Raw genomic sequence first — 15160 nt, forward strand, 5'->3', positions numbered from 1 at the left:
ATCAAGTTTGTTGTAACAAGGGAGTTGCTAACTTGATTGAGATCCAGAAATAATCTTTAAAGTATAAATGTTATTTAATACGTCATGGTAAATAACAGAGTTATTATTTTTTTAGTTAGAACACTAATAGAGCAATCTTTCAGGGTCTTGGCAACTAGAGCATTGTATTTTGTAGAAAATATTCACAGGCATTCATGCTTGAAAAAACGTTCAAAATGAACTAAGTTATGATGAAACTGTAGCAGATGTGCTGCGAGATTGCCAGTCCTCATTTAGACATGGCACCAGGTAGGCAAAAAGAGCATTGCTAAGCAGCATTCTAGGCACCTGTGGTCTTGCTTAAACTATGCTCTCCTTCACCATGCATTTGATATTTGCCAGCAGTACTTACCATATATACCGCATATAAGCCGAGGCACCCAATTCTACCTCAAAAAAACTGGGAATTTTTATTGACTCGTGTATAAGCCGAGGGTGGGAAAGATCCATCAGGAGGCAGGGTGCTGAGCCGGCAAAGAAGCCACAGCTGGAGGAAAGGAGCGCCCCAGAAGCCTTTGGGAGGCTTTTTAAGGAGGGGTGAGGCAGTGCCCAGGGGTCTGGGGAGAGGGAAAGTGGCTGAAAGCAGGAGAAAGGGAAGCCGAGAATGCCTCCTACCCCTCACTAACTCACGCTTTCTTTCTTGCAGGCTCAAAGTTGAAGGCGTTGTTTCAGGGAAGCTGCCTGCTTTCTAAGCTCTAAGTCTACAGGGAAGCTGCCTCTCCAGGCAGCCTGTCTATCGTTTTTTTTTAAGAAAACCATAGACAGACTGCCTCGAGAGGCAGCTTCCCGGCAGCTTCCCTGAAACAACGCCTCCTTGAGCCAGTCTACCTCATAGAATTATTATGAGACTAAAATGGTGAGTCAAGTAGCCGATCCGTTCTATTACTAAACAGTTGTACTAGATAACTTTCAGATTTTCTTCTCTATTTTATATAATTCCTCATATTTATCAATCTTTTCCCCTTTTAAATTGCATTTTGTTCACATTCTTTGTAATCTGTCATACTTTAGAAAGAATGTTTACAAAATAATCCCAGTAGTAATGACTACCTTTGTAGAGGCTTCAGAGTACAGAGTAGTATATGTTTCTAATATTCAACAAACATTATTTTTTTAATAGTCCCAAAGTAGTCTGTGAAAGACTTTGACGATGATATAAAGCTCATAGAATACAATTATATGTTCACAGTAAAAGCATTACCTATGTGCATGTATGTTACTTGGGGTAGATGCTCGCATGGTATAAAAACATATATAAAAGAATGCTGGGTGAATTGTATTCTTACAGTTTATTTTATGGCACTAGATAGCAGAGGTGTAGCTAGGGGAAATGGAGCCCGGTGCCAAAAATCACGAAGAGTTTTGTGCTCTCCCCAGATAATGGGTGGCCTCCCCGACCCACCAAAGGCATCCTCCCCACTATGACCAAAGAACAATTTTTGCACCATGTCATCTCAAAGTCACAATCACATTATAGAACATGCCCCAACTCACAAATCTGAACACATGCCCCAACTCACAAATCTGGGCTCCCTAGTTGAAACAACATTGAAAGTGATGCTGTTTTGGGGGGGGGGGGTGGAGGAATCCATCCTGAAACAGCATCATTTTTAATGTTGTTTAGACTAGAGAGCCCAGATTCTTCTTTTAAATCCACCTTAAAGGGAGAATCTGGGCTCCCTAGTTTAAACAACGTTGAAAATGATGCTGTTTCAGAGTAGATTCCCCACCCACCCCCCAAACAGCATCACTTTCAATGTTGGTTATTGTGTGTTTTCCAGGCTTCGTGACCGTGGTCTGGTAGATCTTGTTCCTAATGTTTCACCTGCATCTGTGGCTGGCAACTTCAGAGGGGTATCACAGAGAGCAGTCTGTTATACACTGTGTCCAGACTTCTCTTATTACAGACTTATTACAGATGCAGGCGAAACCTTAGGAACAAGATCTACCAGACCACCGACACACAGCCAGAACACCCACAACAACCAGTTGAATCCATCTGTGAAAGCCTTCGACAATACTTTCAATTTTTTAAAATCTAGGGAGCCCATTTGAGTGTGCCTGTCAGGGGAGCAACGTTTAAGTTAGCAGTACCAAAATTTCAGGCTACTTTCAGGAGACTATCCTGATGATACCACCCAGGTTTAGTGAAGTTTGGTTCAAGGGGTCCAAAGTTATGGACCTTCAAAGGGGAGCCCCACCTACTATTAGCTCCCATTTGGAAACAATGGGGAATGGGGGCACCCCTTTTTGGGGTCCATAATTTTAGACCCCCTGAACCAAACTTCACCAAACCTGGCTGATATCATCAGGAGTGTCACCTGATGATAACCTGAAATTTTGGTGCCACTAGTCTAAAAAAGTGTGCCCCCTGCAGGCTGACAAAGTAAAAACACTAAAATATTTTTAAATGCATTTTTGAGGTTTTGGCGCCCCCTTCAGGCATGCGCCCGGTGCATCGCGCACCCCCTGGTCCCCTGGTGGCTATGCCACTGCTAGATAGTGTCACTTTTGCTGTTTTCATTTAACTTTGAAACCTACGTATCAATCTCAACTTTACTATGGTTAAGCATGAAATTTAGGTTTGCTATTATCATGATTGTTTCATGTGAATACGATCCAAAGGTATGTATAGCTTACACAGTTAGACTCTCTATACAACTTCAGTAAGGGAGCTGAATATATCAGCATCTTGAGGGTTTTCTCTGTCCCCTGACAGTTGAAAGGTTTGTTTGAACATCTTTCAATTTGAAATGCTTCCTAATCTTGTTACCAAGCAACTATTTCATGCTGCATTGAGAAGGACATTTCTGTTCTTCTAGAATCCATTCCTACTGCTTCCATTATCATCTTTTATGAAAAAAGGGAGATCTGTGTTACCTATTCAGCCTCCCTCTCTGCTAACAGTTATTGTAGTCTGATTTGAGCTTCTCATAGGTCATCTTGAACATTTCTTAGAATATTTTATGTCTGGCATAAATAGAGTAAGATTGTGGCTAGACTCCAACCTCCTTTAAACTACCAGAATATCCTGTTGTGATGAACCATTGTGAAGAAAAAGTCCTTAGGAGTTTCTTGACATGCAGAAACAATCTGCTGATCACTTAATGTCTAACTTCCAGAATATGGAAAGGTTTAACATCTATCTAGAACCTTTGTGGGGTCTCTGGGAAAGCAATAAAATTAATTTGTTGTAAGAAGCAACTCACTAAATATGAATCTGGGAACATTAAAAACTTTGGTTCCATTTTGCTTTGGAGTTCATCACTGTTTTAAAATGCTGGTTTAGATACTAATGTTTTTTTAAATGATATTTCCATCCTGAACCAATTTTGAACAATAGGTTCCACACCCACACCCACCCACACACACACACCCCCACACACACAATTTATCCACAGCCTCCAGAACCTACTGCAAGGACAGGATGGATTTCAGTCCCCAAATATTTTTTCAGTAGCTTATATAGGAAAAACTGAAGACACCCCCTCCCCCTGGATTTTGTGGTTCTCTCAATAGCAAATGAAATGTCATTAGATAGCTCTAACAGCATTCTCTCAAAAATATGTATGTGGTCGTGTAGAGGAAGAGACATGAGAAACTATAGAACGGCAACTAAAATCAACGGCTTGGCAAACATTCTTATGATGTATTGTCGAAGGCTTTCACGGCCAGATTCAAGTGCTTGTTGTGGGGTTTCCGGGCTGTGTGGCTGTGGTCTGGTAGATCTTGTTCCTAACGTTTTGCCTGCATCTGTGGCTGGCATCTTCAGAGGTGTTTCACAGAGGGAAATCTGTTTCACACTGTGTCCAGGACACAGTCCATGGTAAAACACACACTGGACACACTGTGTAACAGACTTCCCTCTGTGAAACACCTCTGAAGATGCCAGCCACAGATTCAGGCGAAACGTTAGGAACAAGATCTACCAGACCAGGGCCACACAGCCCAGAAAACTCACAACAACCAATTCTTATGATAATTTTTAGTTAAACCACATTACAAAAGGCGCCCTTAAGAAGAGCTTCGGGATGCCATACACACTGAGGGAGACGCGAGGAGAACGAAGCGTCGAGGCGTGGTTCTCACTTGCATATGAGGTGGGGAGTGCAGCTGGACCCCGTGCTACTTTAGGAGAGTAGCGCAGGGCTTAAGGTAAGTGGGGAAAGGGCCAATGTCAAGGGGGATGTTGTATTAAATGGATTTTTAAAAATGATTAAACAAAGTCTCTGATAAGTCTATTTCCATATATTCCATATACTATTTCCATATATACTCTAAACTTGGAGGTTCCATTTAACTATAGTGGAGAATAATTTCCTTTGAGGCCAAATGAATGTCTTGCATAATTTAGAATACAAGCAATGGGATAATTAATAGTGGCACAAATTTGCTACTATATCTGAATACTTTGAATACAGTAATTCTTTTCTATGAGTATGATCTAAGGGAAGGAGATCAAGGTAAATTCAGACAAACTATCTAATCCTCCCTTATGTTCTGTTAACTCTCTTTCTTGGAAAATACTTCTTTTTCGTCTACTTTTCTAGGTATATAATATAGAAAAGCCATTTCCCACAACTCTTGAAGAATTTTCGTGACCTAGTCATTGACATTTTTAAGCATGGTTTAAGGTAGTGAAGAGATTGTAGATTCAGTTACATTTAACTGAAAAAAATACTCTAGACTTTGGTATTTGGGTTCAGGTTTAATTAGTTCCCTAATGTAAATATAAAAACGGACAAAAGATTTACTTCTTTACTTACTTATTTGAAATAAACTTTATATTCTAAATATGAAATACAAATTTCACCCCATTGGCTACCCATCTGTTAAAGAGGAGCAGCAGTGGGGTAGTGGTTAAGAGCAGGTGTACTCTAATCTGGAGGAACGGGTTTGATTCCCTGCTCTGCCGCCTGAGCTGTGGAGGCTTATCTGGGGAATTCAGATTAGCCTGTACACTCCAAAATATGCCAGCTAGTCACAGTTCTTCTGAGCTCTGTCAGCCCCACCTACCTCACAGGGTGTTTGTTGTGAGGGGGGAGGGGAAAGGAGTTTGTAAACCCCTTTGAGTCTCCTATTGGAGAGAAAGGGGGGGGGGGATATAAATCCAACTCTTCTTCTTAAAGTACTGACTTTCACACGCAAGCCTGCATGGCTTTGGTCCCTCATGTTTGTGGGACTCCCTCTCCTTCCTACCTCTAATGTGGACTCTGTCTTCCTGTTCAAGAACCTTCAGAACAGTTTACAGTATTTAAAATACAAAAATGTATCTTTTAAATATATTACCCATCTTTGCAGCTTTTCATAATTCTTATTAATCTACTCATGGAAAGAATGGCATTGTAGCCTGATTTTCAGAAGCATTGCTCACTCACTTTCTATCATACCTTCATAGCCAAAAGGACTAGATCAGGGGTAGGGAACCTGCGGCTCTCCAGATGTTCAGGAACTACAATTCCCATCAGCCCCTACCAGCATGGCCAATTGGCCATGCTGACAGAGGCTGATGGGAATTGTAGTTCCTGAACATCTGGAGAGCCGCAGGTTCCCTACCCCTGGACTAGATACTGGATTCTGGTTTCCAGAAAGTGAATGCTGGAATTTTTAGAAACCAAATTATGTGCCTGCTGTCCCATTCTATGCTTTTTCTTCCACTGAGGATTTGCTGCTTATATACAGATCTGACAGCTGGCAGACTTCTGATGGTGGGGTATAGGAATTTTCCTGCTCCAGTCTACATTTGCTCTGGATTGCTTAAACTGAGTGAAGAAGACTTAAAGATGCACATAAAAATTTTCCGCAAGAGAACTGTTTTGGGGTTAGGGGAAGCTGGGATTCTCCCTCCACCTACTCATTGTCTAGAGAGTCTGACCTTTCTGAAGAACACTTAAATGTCAATGAATTCCTCAGTCATTTCTCCACCCATTGCAGGAGTAGGACAGCCCAATCCAGATGGGGTGGGTGGGAAATGGGCTGTCGGAGTAGCATGAGGCTGCACTGATGCATTTGCCCCCTCTGCCAGCATAAGGGGCACCTCTACCAGTGGAGAGAGCAAAGGCAGCTGCAGCCAGGTGGCCCACAGCTCCATAGCAGTGAAACCCAGAAGTGGGTGCTGCTGTGGAGCAATGCTGGCATCTGATTGGACACTGGTGCAGGAGGGGGTAGATACAGGCATTCTTGTGGGTAAAACTGACTTTACTTGGCTTTCACCTGGGCTTTAGGACTGGTAATACCATGGCCAGAGTTTCAGACTTATACCACCCAAAACGGTGGTGTGCTCCATTAAGCCCTATAGAGAACTTCCAGGTAGCCAGGGTTTTTAAATATATATATTTATTTTATTTTGGCTGTCTCCCCACGCTGGCGGAAAGCCCTGTGGAGGCAGAGCGTTGGTGTAGTAATGGCACTGTCCCTGTCCGCCTCCAGCTGAGGATTGGGTTGTTAGTGGTGGTTGCATGGTTGCTTCATTATGCCATTTTATGTTATACCTTACTTTCTTTGGTTCAGACCCAGTTTTTTTATATTGTACTTCATTATCGATCATGATTTATCTGACCATTAAATACTATAAATTTTATTTAAATGTCGTGAAAGTTAAAGCATCAGAAGAGTATATTTTTCAAAATAAATTTGCTTGATTTTTATTGCTTTAGGCAATCTGAATGATAACTCTTCTTTTCTCTCCTAACATGTTCATGAATTTCCTGCTCCTGTGATGAATCGGCTGGTGCTGGCAAATTGTAGAGCCCATAGTGAAGAATGGCAGACCTCCAACATCACATAGTATGCACTCATTCCTTCACCAGTACACAGGATCCTTCAAAAAGCCGCCATTACGAAGACCGCACAGTGTTATAGGTGGCAGCCTTGGCTCTTTCATGGCAATGCCAAGGAACGGGAGCAGACTAGGTAATGCATTGCATTGATACCTTTGTATTATCAGTTCATGAAAAGAACATGTGAATTCTTTGGTTCTTCTTGCTCCTTAACACCAAAAGTCAGTGTTGTAACAATGTTGCATTTATGGCCATAGAAACAGAATTGAAACAAATCCAGTATCTCTCAAGTCTGTAATCTAAAATTTACTTGGAAGGAAACTGTAAAAATAGTACATGGGTTTATTGAATGTTAAAGGGTTCTGCCGTAAAAACTTATGGATGCCAAAGTATGTTCACTTGTGAATCTAAGTATTAAAGTATTTCCAACCCTGAACTGACGTATTTTCAGGGAATACAAACTTCTGTGTAATATGAGCAGAATGGGACACCTCAACACTGAGTGATGAGACTGCTGCTAATAAGTCAATCAGTGTTCAACAGAGTTGGTCGATGGCCTACTACAGAATAGTTAGTACAGAATAATAAACATTCACTGGATAGACTGGCAAGTGTGTTAATTACACCGTTTCTTATAATAGGATGGGAATTACTTCTAACTATTAATACAATCATATGGTTGAAGAAACTATAAAACATTATTACAAGGCAGAATCACTCCTTTGCAGAGGATAGGGGAGGGGAGAACCATTTGATAACTTACTTTGGGTCTCCTTTAGGGAAAAAACTGAGATGTACCGGTAAATAAATAATAAGCAAAAGCACATGTGAAGGTTTTTATGTCCCCTAATATATAACCTTTTTGTCCTGTTATAGATGAAAATTGCATTTGTTTTTATCTCCCTGTGGGATCACTCCTGAAATTAGTTGTTGGAATAAGGCATAAGCAGACTTTATGGTAGCCGAACAGATCCGAAATAAAGGCAGAATGTTGCTATTGGCTCCCCATGCTAAAACGTTAGGATTCAGTTTCCCAAGATAGAAAACAATAATTTAGGTCTTGACTTTAAGCTCATTTAGGCTAGAGATTACAGCTGTAAAAAGCCTTTGCACAGAACTCAAATCAGATCTGTGTTTTTTTTCATTCCCCTTCCTAAACCTGTAGGTGATGTTTTTTGCAATTATTATGTTTTCTGCGTCATTTGCACAGTTTTATGTCACTGAAGCCTTGGAATAGTTCTTAAATATTCATGAATGCAGTTTTTTTCCATCTCTTATAGAGAAATTACCTTGCAGGCTTTTTTGTGGCAGCAGATGAGAATTAGGTCTCTCAGAGGTGCAATTTTATGTCAGTAAGCTCATGGTATATAAATCTTCCCTAGAAGCAGAGTGCTATTTTGTATTACAAGCAGAATGTACTGGACTTCATATCGTTCATTTCCTGCATTTATTACTGTTCACTTGGTTGGCTGCATTAGATATATTTGAGTAACAGTTTGGTCATAATTTGATCAACATTTATTATGCAAGGCTTTGTATTCATTAAAAAGTCAATGCATTTTTATTATCGTTTGCAAATAAAACCAAAAAAATAATATTTAAGACTATAAAAATTTCTGCAAACACAAGCAAATCCAGTGCAGCAAACAGCAGCAGTCATTATACTTGACTTCTGCGGAAGCTTTAGAACGGTAATTGCCAAAATGGATGCCACTACTCACAGAAGAATCTTTTGTGTTCTCACAAACTGGGTATTCTGTTGACAACAGGCCTGTGACCAACAAGTTATGCTGCAGCAAGACACTTACTGCTTTCATTAATAATTTCTTATGTAATTGATTAAAGAGTATGTTGCACATACACGTGTATTTTATGGCATTAAAAGTCTGTATACTTCATGCCTAGTTCAGATTTACGTAAGATACTAGAAAAATTCTTAATTATAGTTGCAAGTGATTATATCAATGCAAATTGTGTTAATGTCTTCTGGAGGAACATTTAAAGATAGCTGTATAATCATCTTATCAGGTGGACGTATTATAACCCTTAAGATTTATTCCTCTTATTCATCCTTATTAAGGTTGAAATGCAGCTAATGCGTGTTTTAAATCAAATAAAATAGTAAATGTCTTAAACCTTGAGTCAAACACTGAACAGAGCATAAAGAAGCAGTAAGCGTTGTGAACTCCATGACCCACCCTAAACTCAACTCATCATTGTATGCTGAGTAGGACAATGTGATTTTTCTATACAGATACATCTAGGAGTGGATACAGCCAATATCACAGAAAGCCCAATTCAGAGCCCCCAGCAGCGGGATGCAGTGCCGCTTCAGCACCATCCCACTGCCTTCACGAGGGCTTTTTGGCACTACATGGAGGCAAAAAACAAACAAAAAAGCCTCCCTGTTGCCAAAAAGTCCTCCAGCCAATGCCAGCTCCACCCCTGGAGGTAATGGGGGTACAGGAGTGCTGATGCAGCACTCTGCAGTGCATCTGGCTCCATGGAAGTCTGCAACGGCTACCCACAAGTAGGTTTACCCCTCCACCGGGGTAGGTGCCCCAAGGAGGGCAAATCTGCCAGCATAGCCCATGCCACCTCCATAGGCAGATTCACCCCTCCCCCAATTGGGCTGTTAATCCTCTTCCTTACTGGAGTCCCTGTCACATATGATTTTCATCCATGCAGGTCTCATGATTCCCAACATAGGTTTTCCATGGTCAAAGAAGATAATCTCCTCTGTTTCTCACCAGCAGAAAAGCTGTTGGATCTGTGGTAAAATTATCCTGCAAGCCCCCTTTTTTCATGAGAGAAATGAAGAGGTTCCTTGGTTGGCCCTGGTCTCAAGCTGTTTGACCTCAATGAGATCAGTACTCCTGTTCTGTCCCAACCATTTCCTTTCACTGACAGGGTTTGTTCTCCACTGCCACCAGCAGGCCCTTAGAAGTAGTGTGGCAGTCAGCAGTTATACTCTTCATTCACCATCATGGAACTAGGGGAACATTTTCAGAATCTCACTCTCCACACTTCTCTCTAATACTCAGATAAGTAAGTCTTACCGTACGAACGCTTGTTGCATACCTTATGTAAAAGTGTACAGTTAGTCAAAGACAACAAGCATTTGGCATAGGAAAAATCAAGTAAACAAGGATAAATGCAATCTACTTTCTCTAGATATAAAACTTTTTTTCTTTTATGTTAATGGTTCCAGGCTTCTCATTCAGACTCTGTTAATGTCAATTTTATCTTTATCCTTTTGGTTGATTATCACTTCATATCATGTGTCTGCCTCCATTCTTAAAGGCTGCCTCCATTCTTAAAGGGAGAACTGTTTCTTCCCACAAGCCACCAAAAGCCCTCCCTTTGAAGATAACCAGGTAAAAGGCAGAGGTCTAGAACATTCTGGAAACTTTGAGGCTCAGAGGTCCCCATTGCCTATGTGCTCTCAGTCCACATAGGCTGGCTGTTGTTTGTCTTCTAGGGCTGCTTTCATTCACACAAATAGCTATTCTGTCAATTTCTTCAGCTTGAAATTTAGAAGGAATTAAGAAGGGGAAGGCAAGTAGCTTAATTTTGACTAGAGTAGACTATCTGAGCTTAACCCATGAGCAGTCACTGAATGCAGGTGCAAACTTCACAAAACTAAAACAGGCAATATGCTTACATAGGTGTTCTGTCGCCTCAAGATCCATTCTTATGCTTTGCACGTGAATAAGGCTACACTGATCACCCATTAAAGAGGGGTTTTTTTCTGTCATAGGCCTGCTTTTTCATATTTGTTTCCAAGAGTAGTTTTTCCAGCTGTAGTTTTGTTGTCTTAATAGTGGAATTTTTCATTGGTGAATTGTGTGTGGTTTCAGTTTTCTATTTTTGAAAACAAGTGGAAACTATGCACATGATAGGAAATGACACGCTCTTCAGTTCCTTTTAGAATGGTTGAGATATGTCCTTCATTTTATAATCAGTGTTTCATCAGTCAGTTATTTTTTAAAAATCTAAATCAATTTTACTTTTTTTGTAGAGTATTTATATCCTGCTATTTCTGCCATGTAATATTGACAAGCACCAATTTATAGACTCCTATACCTATAGATTAATCTGTTTTATAAAAGCCAGAGCCAGTGTGGTGTAGTGTTGGGCCAGGATCTGGGAAACCCAATTCACATACCCACTCTGCCATAAAAGCTTTCTGGCATGCACTGTCAGCATAACCTACCACAGAAGTTATGCTGAGGATGAGAATGAAAGTTATTAGCCACTTTTGATTCCTTTGGAAAGAAAAGTGGGGTATAATTGACGTTAATAACAAATCTGAACATTTCCTAATTTGTTATGTAAAAGTATTGTGATAAATAATGAAAATATGGATCAGGTCTGATCATTAATCAATGGTATTGCTTGGCTCTTAAAATGTAAGAGTAAATATTAGGATCTCAGTCGTGTTCCAATATGCTTCAAAGATGTTAACTTGAAGTTTAGATGAACAAACTCTTTTAAAGTTTCTTTAAATGTTCTGGTTTTTTTTAAAAAAATATATCTTATAAAACATTGTTTCTAAAATGTTGTACAGATGGCTTCTATATCTCTAGTCTCAAGTATATCTTAATAGCGTTGTTTTTCAGATATTATCAAACTGAAATGACCTTAATTAAAATAGAAATAGAATACAGTCACCATGACTAAAATGTTACAGTAGGTTGGCATCACTTGTTTTTTGGGATGTGCTAATCATTTTATGAGGAATCTTGATAAAATAAGATGATCACTACATCAATTTTATTCAGGATTCCAGGTGAGTAGGAGAGAGTGAACAAGTTGAATAATAACTTTTTTTTAATTTAGACATTGTACATGAAAATCTGAAAATGGGATCAGATGGTGAAAGTGATCAAGCTTCTGGAACATCATCTGATGAAGTTCAATCTCCTACAGGTGTTTGCCTCAGAAATCGAATACACAGGCGGATTTCTATGGAGGTAATCTAGTTTCCTGTAAGAAGGCACTCTGCTAACAAGAGACTCGGAAATAGTATCTCACTTGGAACTAACTTCTTTATGGTCTGTCTTTTAAAAGTAAACCTATCACAATTGAGATGGAATTTATTGAAGCAGAAATGAATTTAGCATCAGAAAAATCCAGGCATTCTCCCTGTTGGCAATTTTAACACCTGTTTTTTAAATTAGTTTGAGAACTTATAAGTGGATTTCCTTTTGCAGAGAAGAGTTCCTTCCCCTTTGAGTTAACTTTGTAAGCAGAAAGATTATTGCACATCAGAAAGATTACTGTAAGCAGAAAGATTATTGCATAAATGTTAGAGCCTCAAACTGCAACCCTAAAGACATTTTCCTGGGACTGTCTCACTGAATAACAGTACTTATGGTACACCTGTTTAGGATTGTTCCCTCAATAAACCTGCTTTGTTTTATTCATTCTCACTTTTCTTCTGTAGACATTAATGATGAAGGCTGGTCTATTGCCCCAGCCTCACCTCCTGATTGCTTGGACTTAGCATAGGGAACTTAGAATTCAGCCGAAGTTCAAACAAAAGGCTCGGGAAGAGCTTTTGAGGTGCTCTTATTAGGACAAATGAATCCGACATGGCAAGAGGAATCATAGGAATGAAATACACCAGTTCAGAACTGAAAGTGACTGTTCTATCTGAAGAGAAGAAAAATCCCTCCTTCTCCCATGCCAGATACTCTTGGGTTGAAATGATTCCTTGTAATTATCCAAACCTGCTTCTACACTAAAACTACAGAAGCCAACGAATTCTTGTGAAAAGATCTCAGGGGATGTGGAAGGCTACCAATGCTGTCATTTTTTACACCAAACAAAATGTGAAGAGCTTTACTGCCACACATAGTAGTCGTGGAACTGTGCTTTTGAGCTGTGAATTATTATAAGAGGTCCAGTGACTGAAAATTATGGCAAGAACATGTCTTTGGACTGCAGTGCCAATTTAACCACCTCACACAACTGTTTGAAGTCTACCACATATTTGGAAGGAGCCCTGTGGCATGTAGTGGTAAACCGCAGAACTGCATGCAAAGCTCTGCTCATGACCTGAGTTCAATCCCCATGGAAATCAGTTTCAGGTAGCTGGCTCCAGGTTGATCCCTTAGAGTTGATCAGCTTTTCAATCCTTCCGGGGTTGGTAAAATGAGTACCCAGCTTTCTGGGGGTAAAATATAGACAACTGGGGAAGTCAGTGGCAAACCACTCTGTAAACATAATCTGCCCATTAGAAGTTGCTCTGTGACACCACCCCATAGGTCAGTTGTGAGCCGGTGCTTTCATATTTGGTAGCCAAATCAATTCCCATTATTTGAGTCATAGTGTGTATAGATAAGACTGATACTTATAATATTATGGTCACAAATAGAGGACAAAGCCATACCAAGATGCATGAAAAGTACACTGTAAATCTCTATATATAATTGAGCAAGCCTAGAAGGGGAAGATAACTCACTTCCAGCCTGTTGCCATGCATGACCCCCTTCCAGCCAGTCACCATGCACACTCACCTTGGGGGTGGGGCTTACACAGAACTGGTAAAAACCAACATAAACAAAATGGTGGAATTCACCGGTTACTTGCTTTATACATAGTAGACAGTTTCTGAAATCTAATGAGACTGGGCTAACTTGGACCATCCAGGTCAGGGCACCCAGGAAAAAGGAGAAGGGGAGTCTACTATGCTACATTTAAATCCAAAAATTTCTTCTCAGCAAAATAAATTTAAAAGTTAATTCCCTGAGTGGAGTATGGGGGTGGAGAAAGAGTGCCTCCGAACATACGCAAAGGAGTTTTCTTGACAGTCTCTTACTGCTGAAGAATCACAGCCAGCTTCTGCACAGCTGAGACTTCAGAGCGCCAGGTGTGACTTCCATGAAGCTATGAACCTCAGAACCTTTTAATTCAGAAATTAAGCACAGCATGTGAAAGAAAAGGAGAGAGGGAAGACTTGTCTGCCACAACCTTTTGGCTCTTTTTTCCCTAGCTTGGCTTCTGCTCACTGCAGTGGGGAAAGAGCCTGGCAGCCCTAGCAACCTCTTTCTCTCCTGACGCTGTGATCTTTTCCCATCCCCGCCCTCTTCACCCCTTCCAAAAAAGGTGGTGATTGCAGAAGTGGCCTGCAGGCTTCTCTCATTGCCAGGAAAACAGGGCGGCCTGGAAGGCCTAACCAGGATAAAGCTCAGTGAGGCAAGCCCAAAGGAGGTCTGACCAAAATGGATGTCAAAAGGTGTGACTGGGGAAAGGATGGTAGTTAACAACAATAACGAGATGAGGAGGCTAAAGTTGGTTTTTAATTTGTGCAATTATCTTCAATATTTCCAGATCAGTTCACACATAAGGAACTAGGAAATGTAAATAAGGAACAGGGAACCAACTTCAAGCTCCTAACAAGCTGTAACCTAGCACTGAGCTCCACAGAGGATAGGGTGCGACTTTCACGAAGCCTCCCTCTAAGCCTGAGGAATCTTCCTTCAATTTCAGTTTATTTTCTTCTAGTGGAAAGTAATCCAGTCATTTATGTAGTGCCTTCTCCAGCGTAATCTATTTTGCTCTAGATGTATGAGTTAAGGTGGGTTAAGACAAGTTGCCTCAGACTTATGGTGACCCTATGGATTCATAATCTCCAGAACATCCTATTGTTAACATCCTTGCTCAGTTCTTGCAAACTGAGGATTGTGGCTTCCTTGGCTAAGTTAATCCATCTCATATTGGCTACTTCTTTTCCTACTTCTTTCAACTTTTCTTCGCATTAGACCTCTTAAAAATAGGATGTTTTGGAGAACATTGATTCATAGGGTCACCATGAGCTGGAAGCAACTTGATGGCACTTAACCCAAAGCATTACTGTCTTTTCCAGGGACTCTTGCTCTAACTATGCTTTAGGGGAAAACTGGCTAGCCTGGGGGAAATCAAAGCCTTGTAGCACTTTAAAGATTAACTGGTGCAGTTGTCCAAGAAGAGGAGGAAGATGAGGTGGGAGCTGGTGACATGCGACTGAGGGGGAAGGAAACACAGGAAGGGTTGGCACCCTTGGTTGGCACCGTTAACCCACCAGCAGTTTTCTAGACCCTATTGTATTTGTTCATATGATGCTTTACCACTAGTAGCATATAATTGAATTGAATAGACAGAAACATGTGTTGTTAATAAACAGCCATGTTCTCTTATGTGAAGGCCAGGGTTTACAGAATTAGTCAACATTTGGGTACGATGTTGATGGCAAGACAACTAGTATTTTGTATCAGTTTTTAATTTGTTACATTTTGTTTTGCACCCGACTATGATTCGTTTGAGACAGGCAGTTGTAAAATTGTTCCATACAAAGG

At 40.5% G+C, this 15160-nt stretch overlaps 1 protein-coding gene across 3 annotated transcripts in view; it reads left to right on the forward strand.

Annotated features, from left to right (window-relative positions):
* The window catches only part of CDK17 (cyclin dependent kinase 17), a 119583-nt gene that overhangs the window by 55196 nt on the left and 49227 nt on the right, over positions 1-15160 (forward strand). For all 3 annotated transcript variants that reach the window (XM_048502341.1, XM_048502340.1, XM_048502342.1), the window contains exons 3-4: positions 6787-6951; positions 11661-11794. In XM_048502341.1, coding sequence (XP_048358298.1) covers positions 6787-6951; positions 11661-11794 — 299 coding nt within the window. The remainder of the gene's footprint in view (positions 1-6786; positions 6952-11660; positions 11795-15160) is intronic.

Source organism: Sphaerodactylus townsendi, linkage group LG06 (genome assembly GCF_021028975.2).
Source record: "Sphaerodactylus townsendi isolate TG3544 linkage group LG06, MPM_Stown_v2.3, whole genome shotgun sequence".
NCBI classification, from domain to species: Eukaryota; Metazoa; Chordata; class Lepidosauria; order Squamata; family Sphaerodactylidae; genus Sphaerodactylus; species Sphaerodactylus townsendi.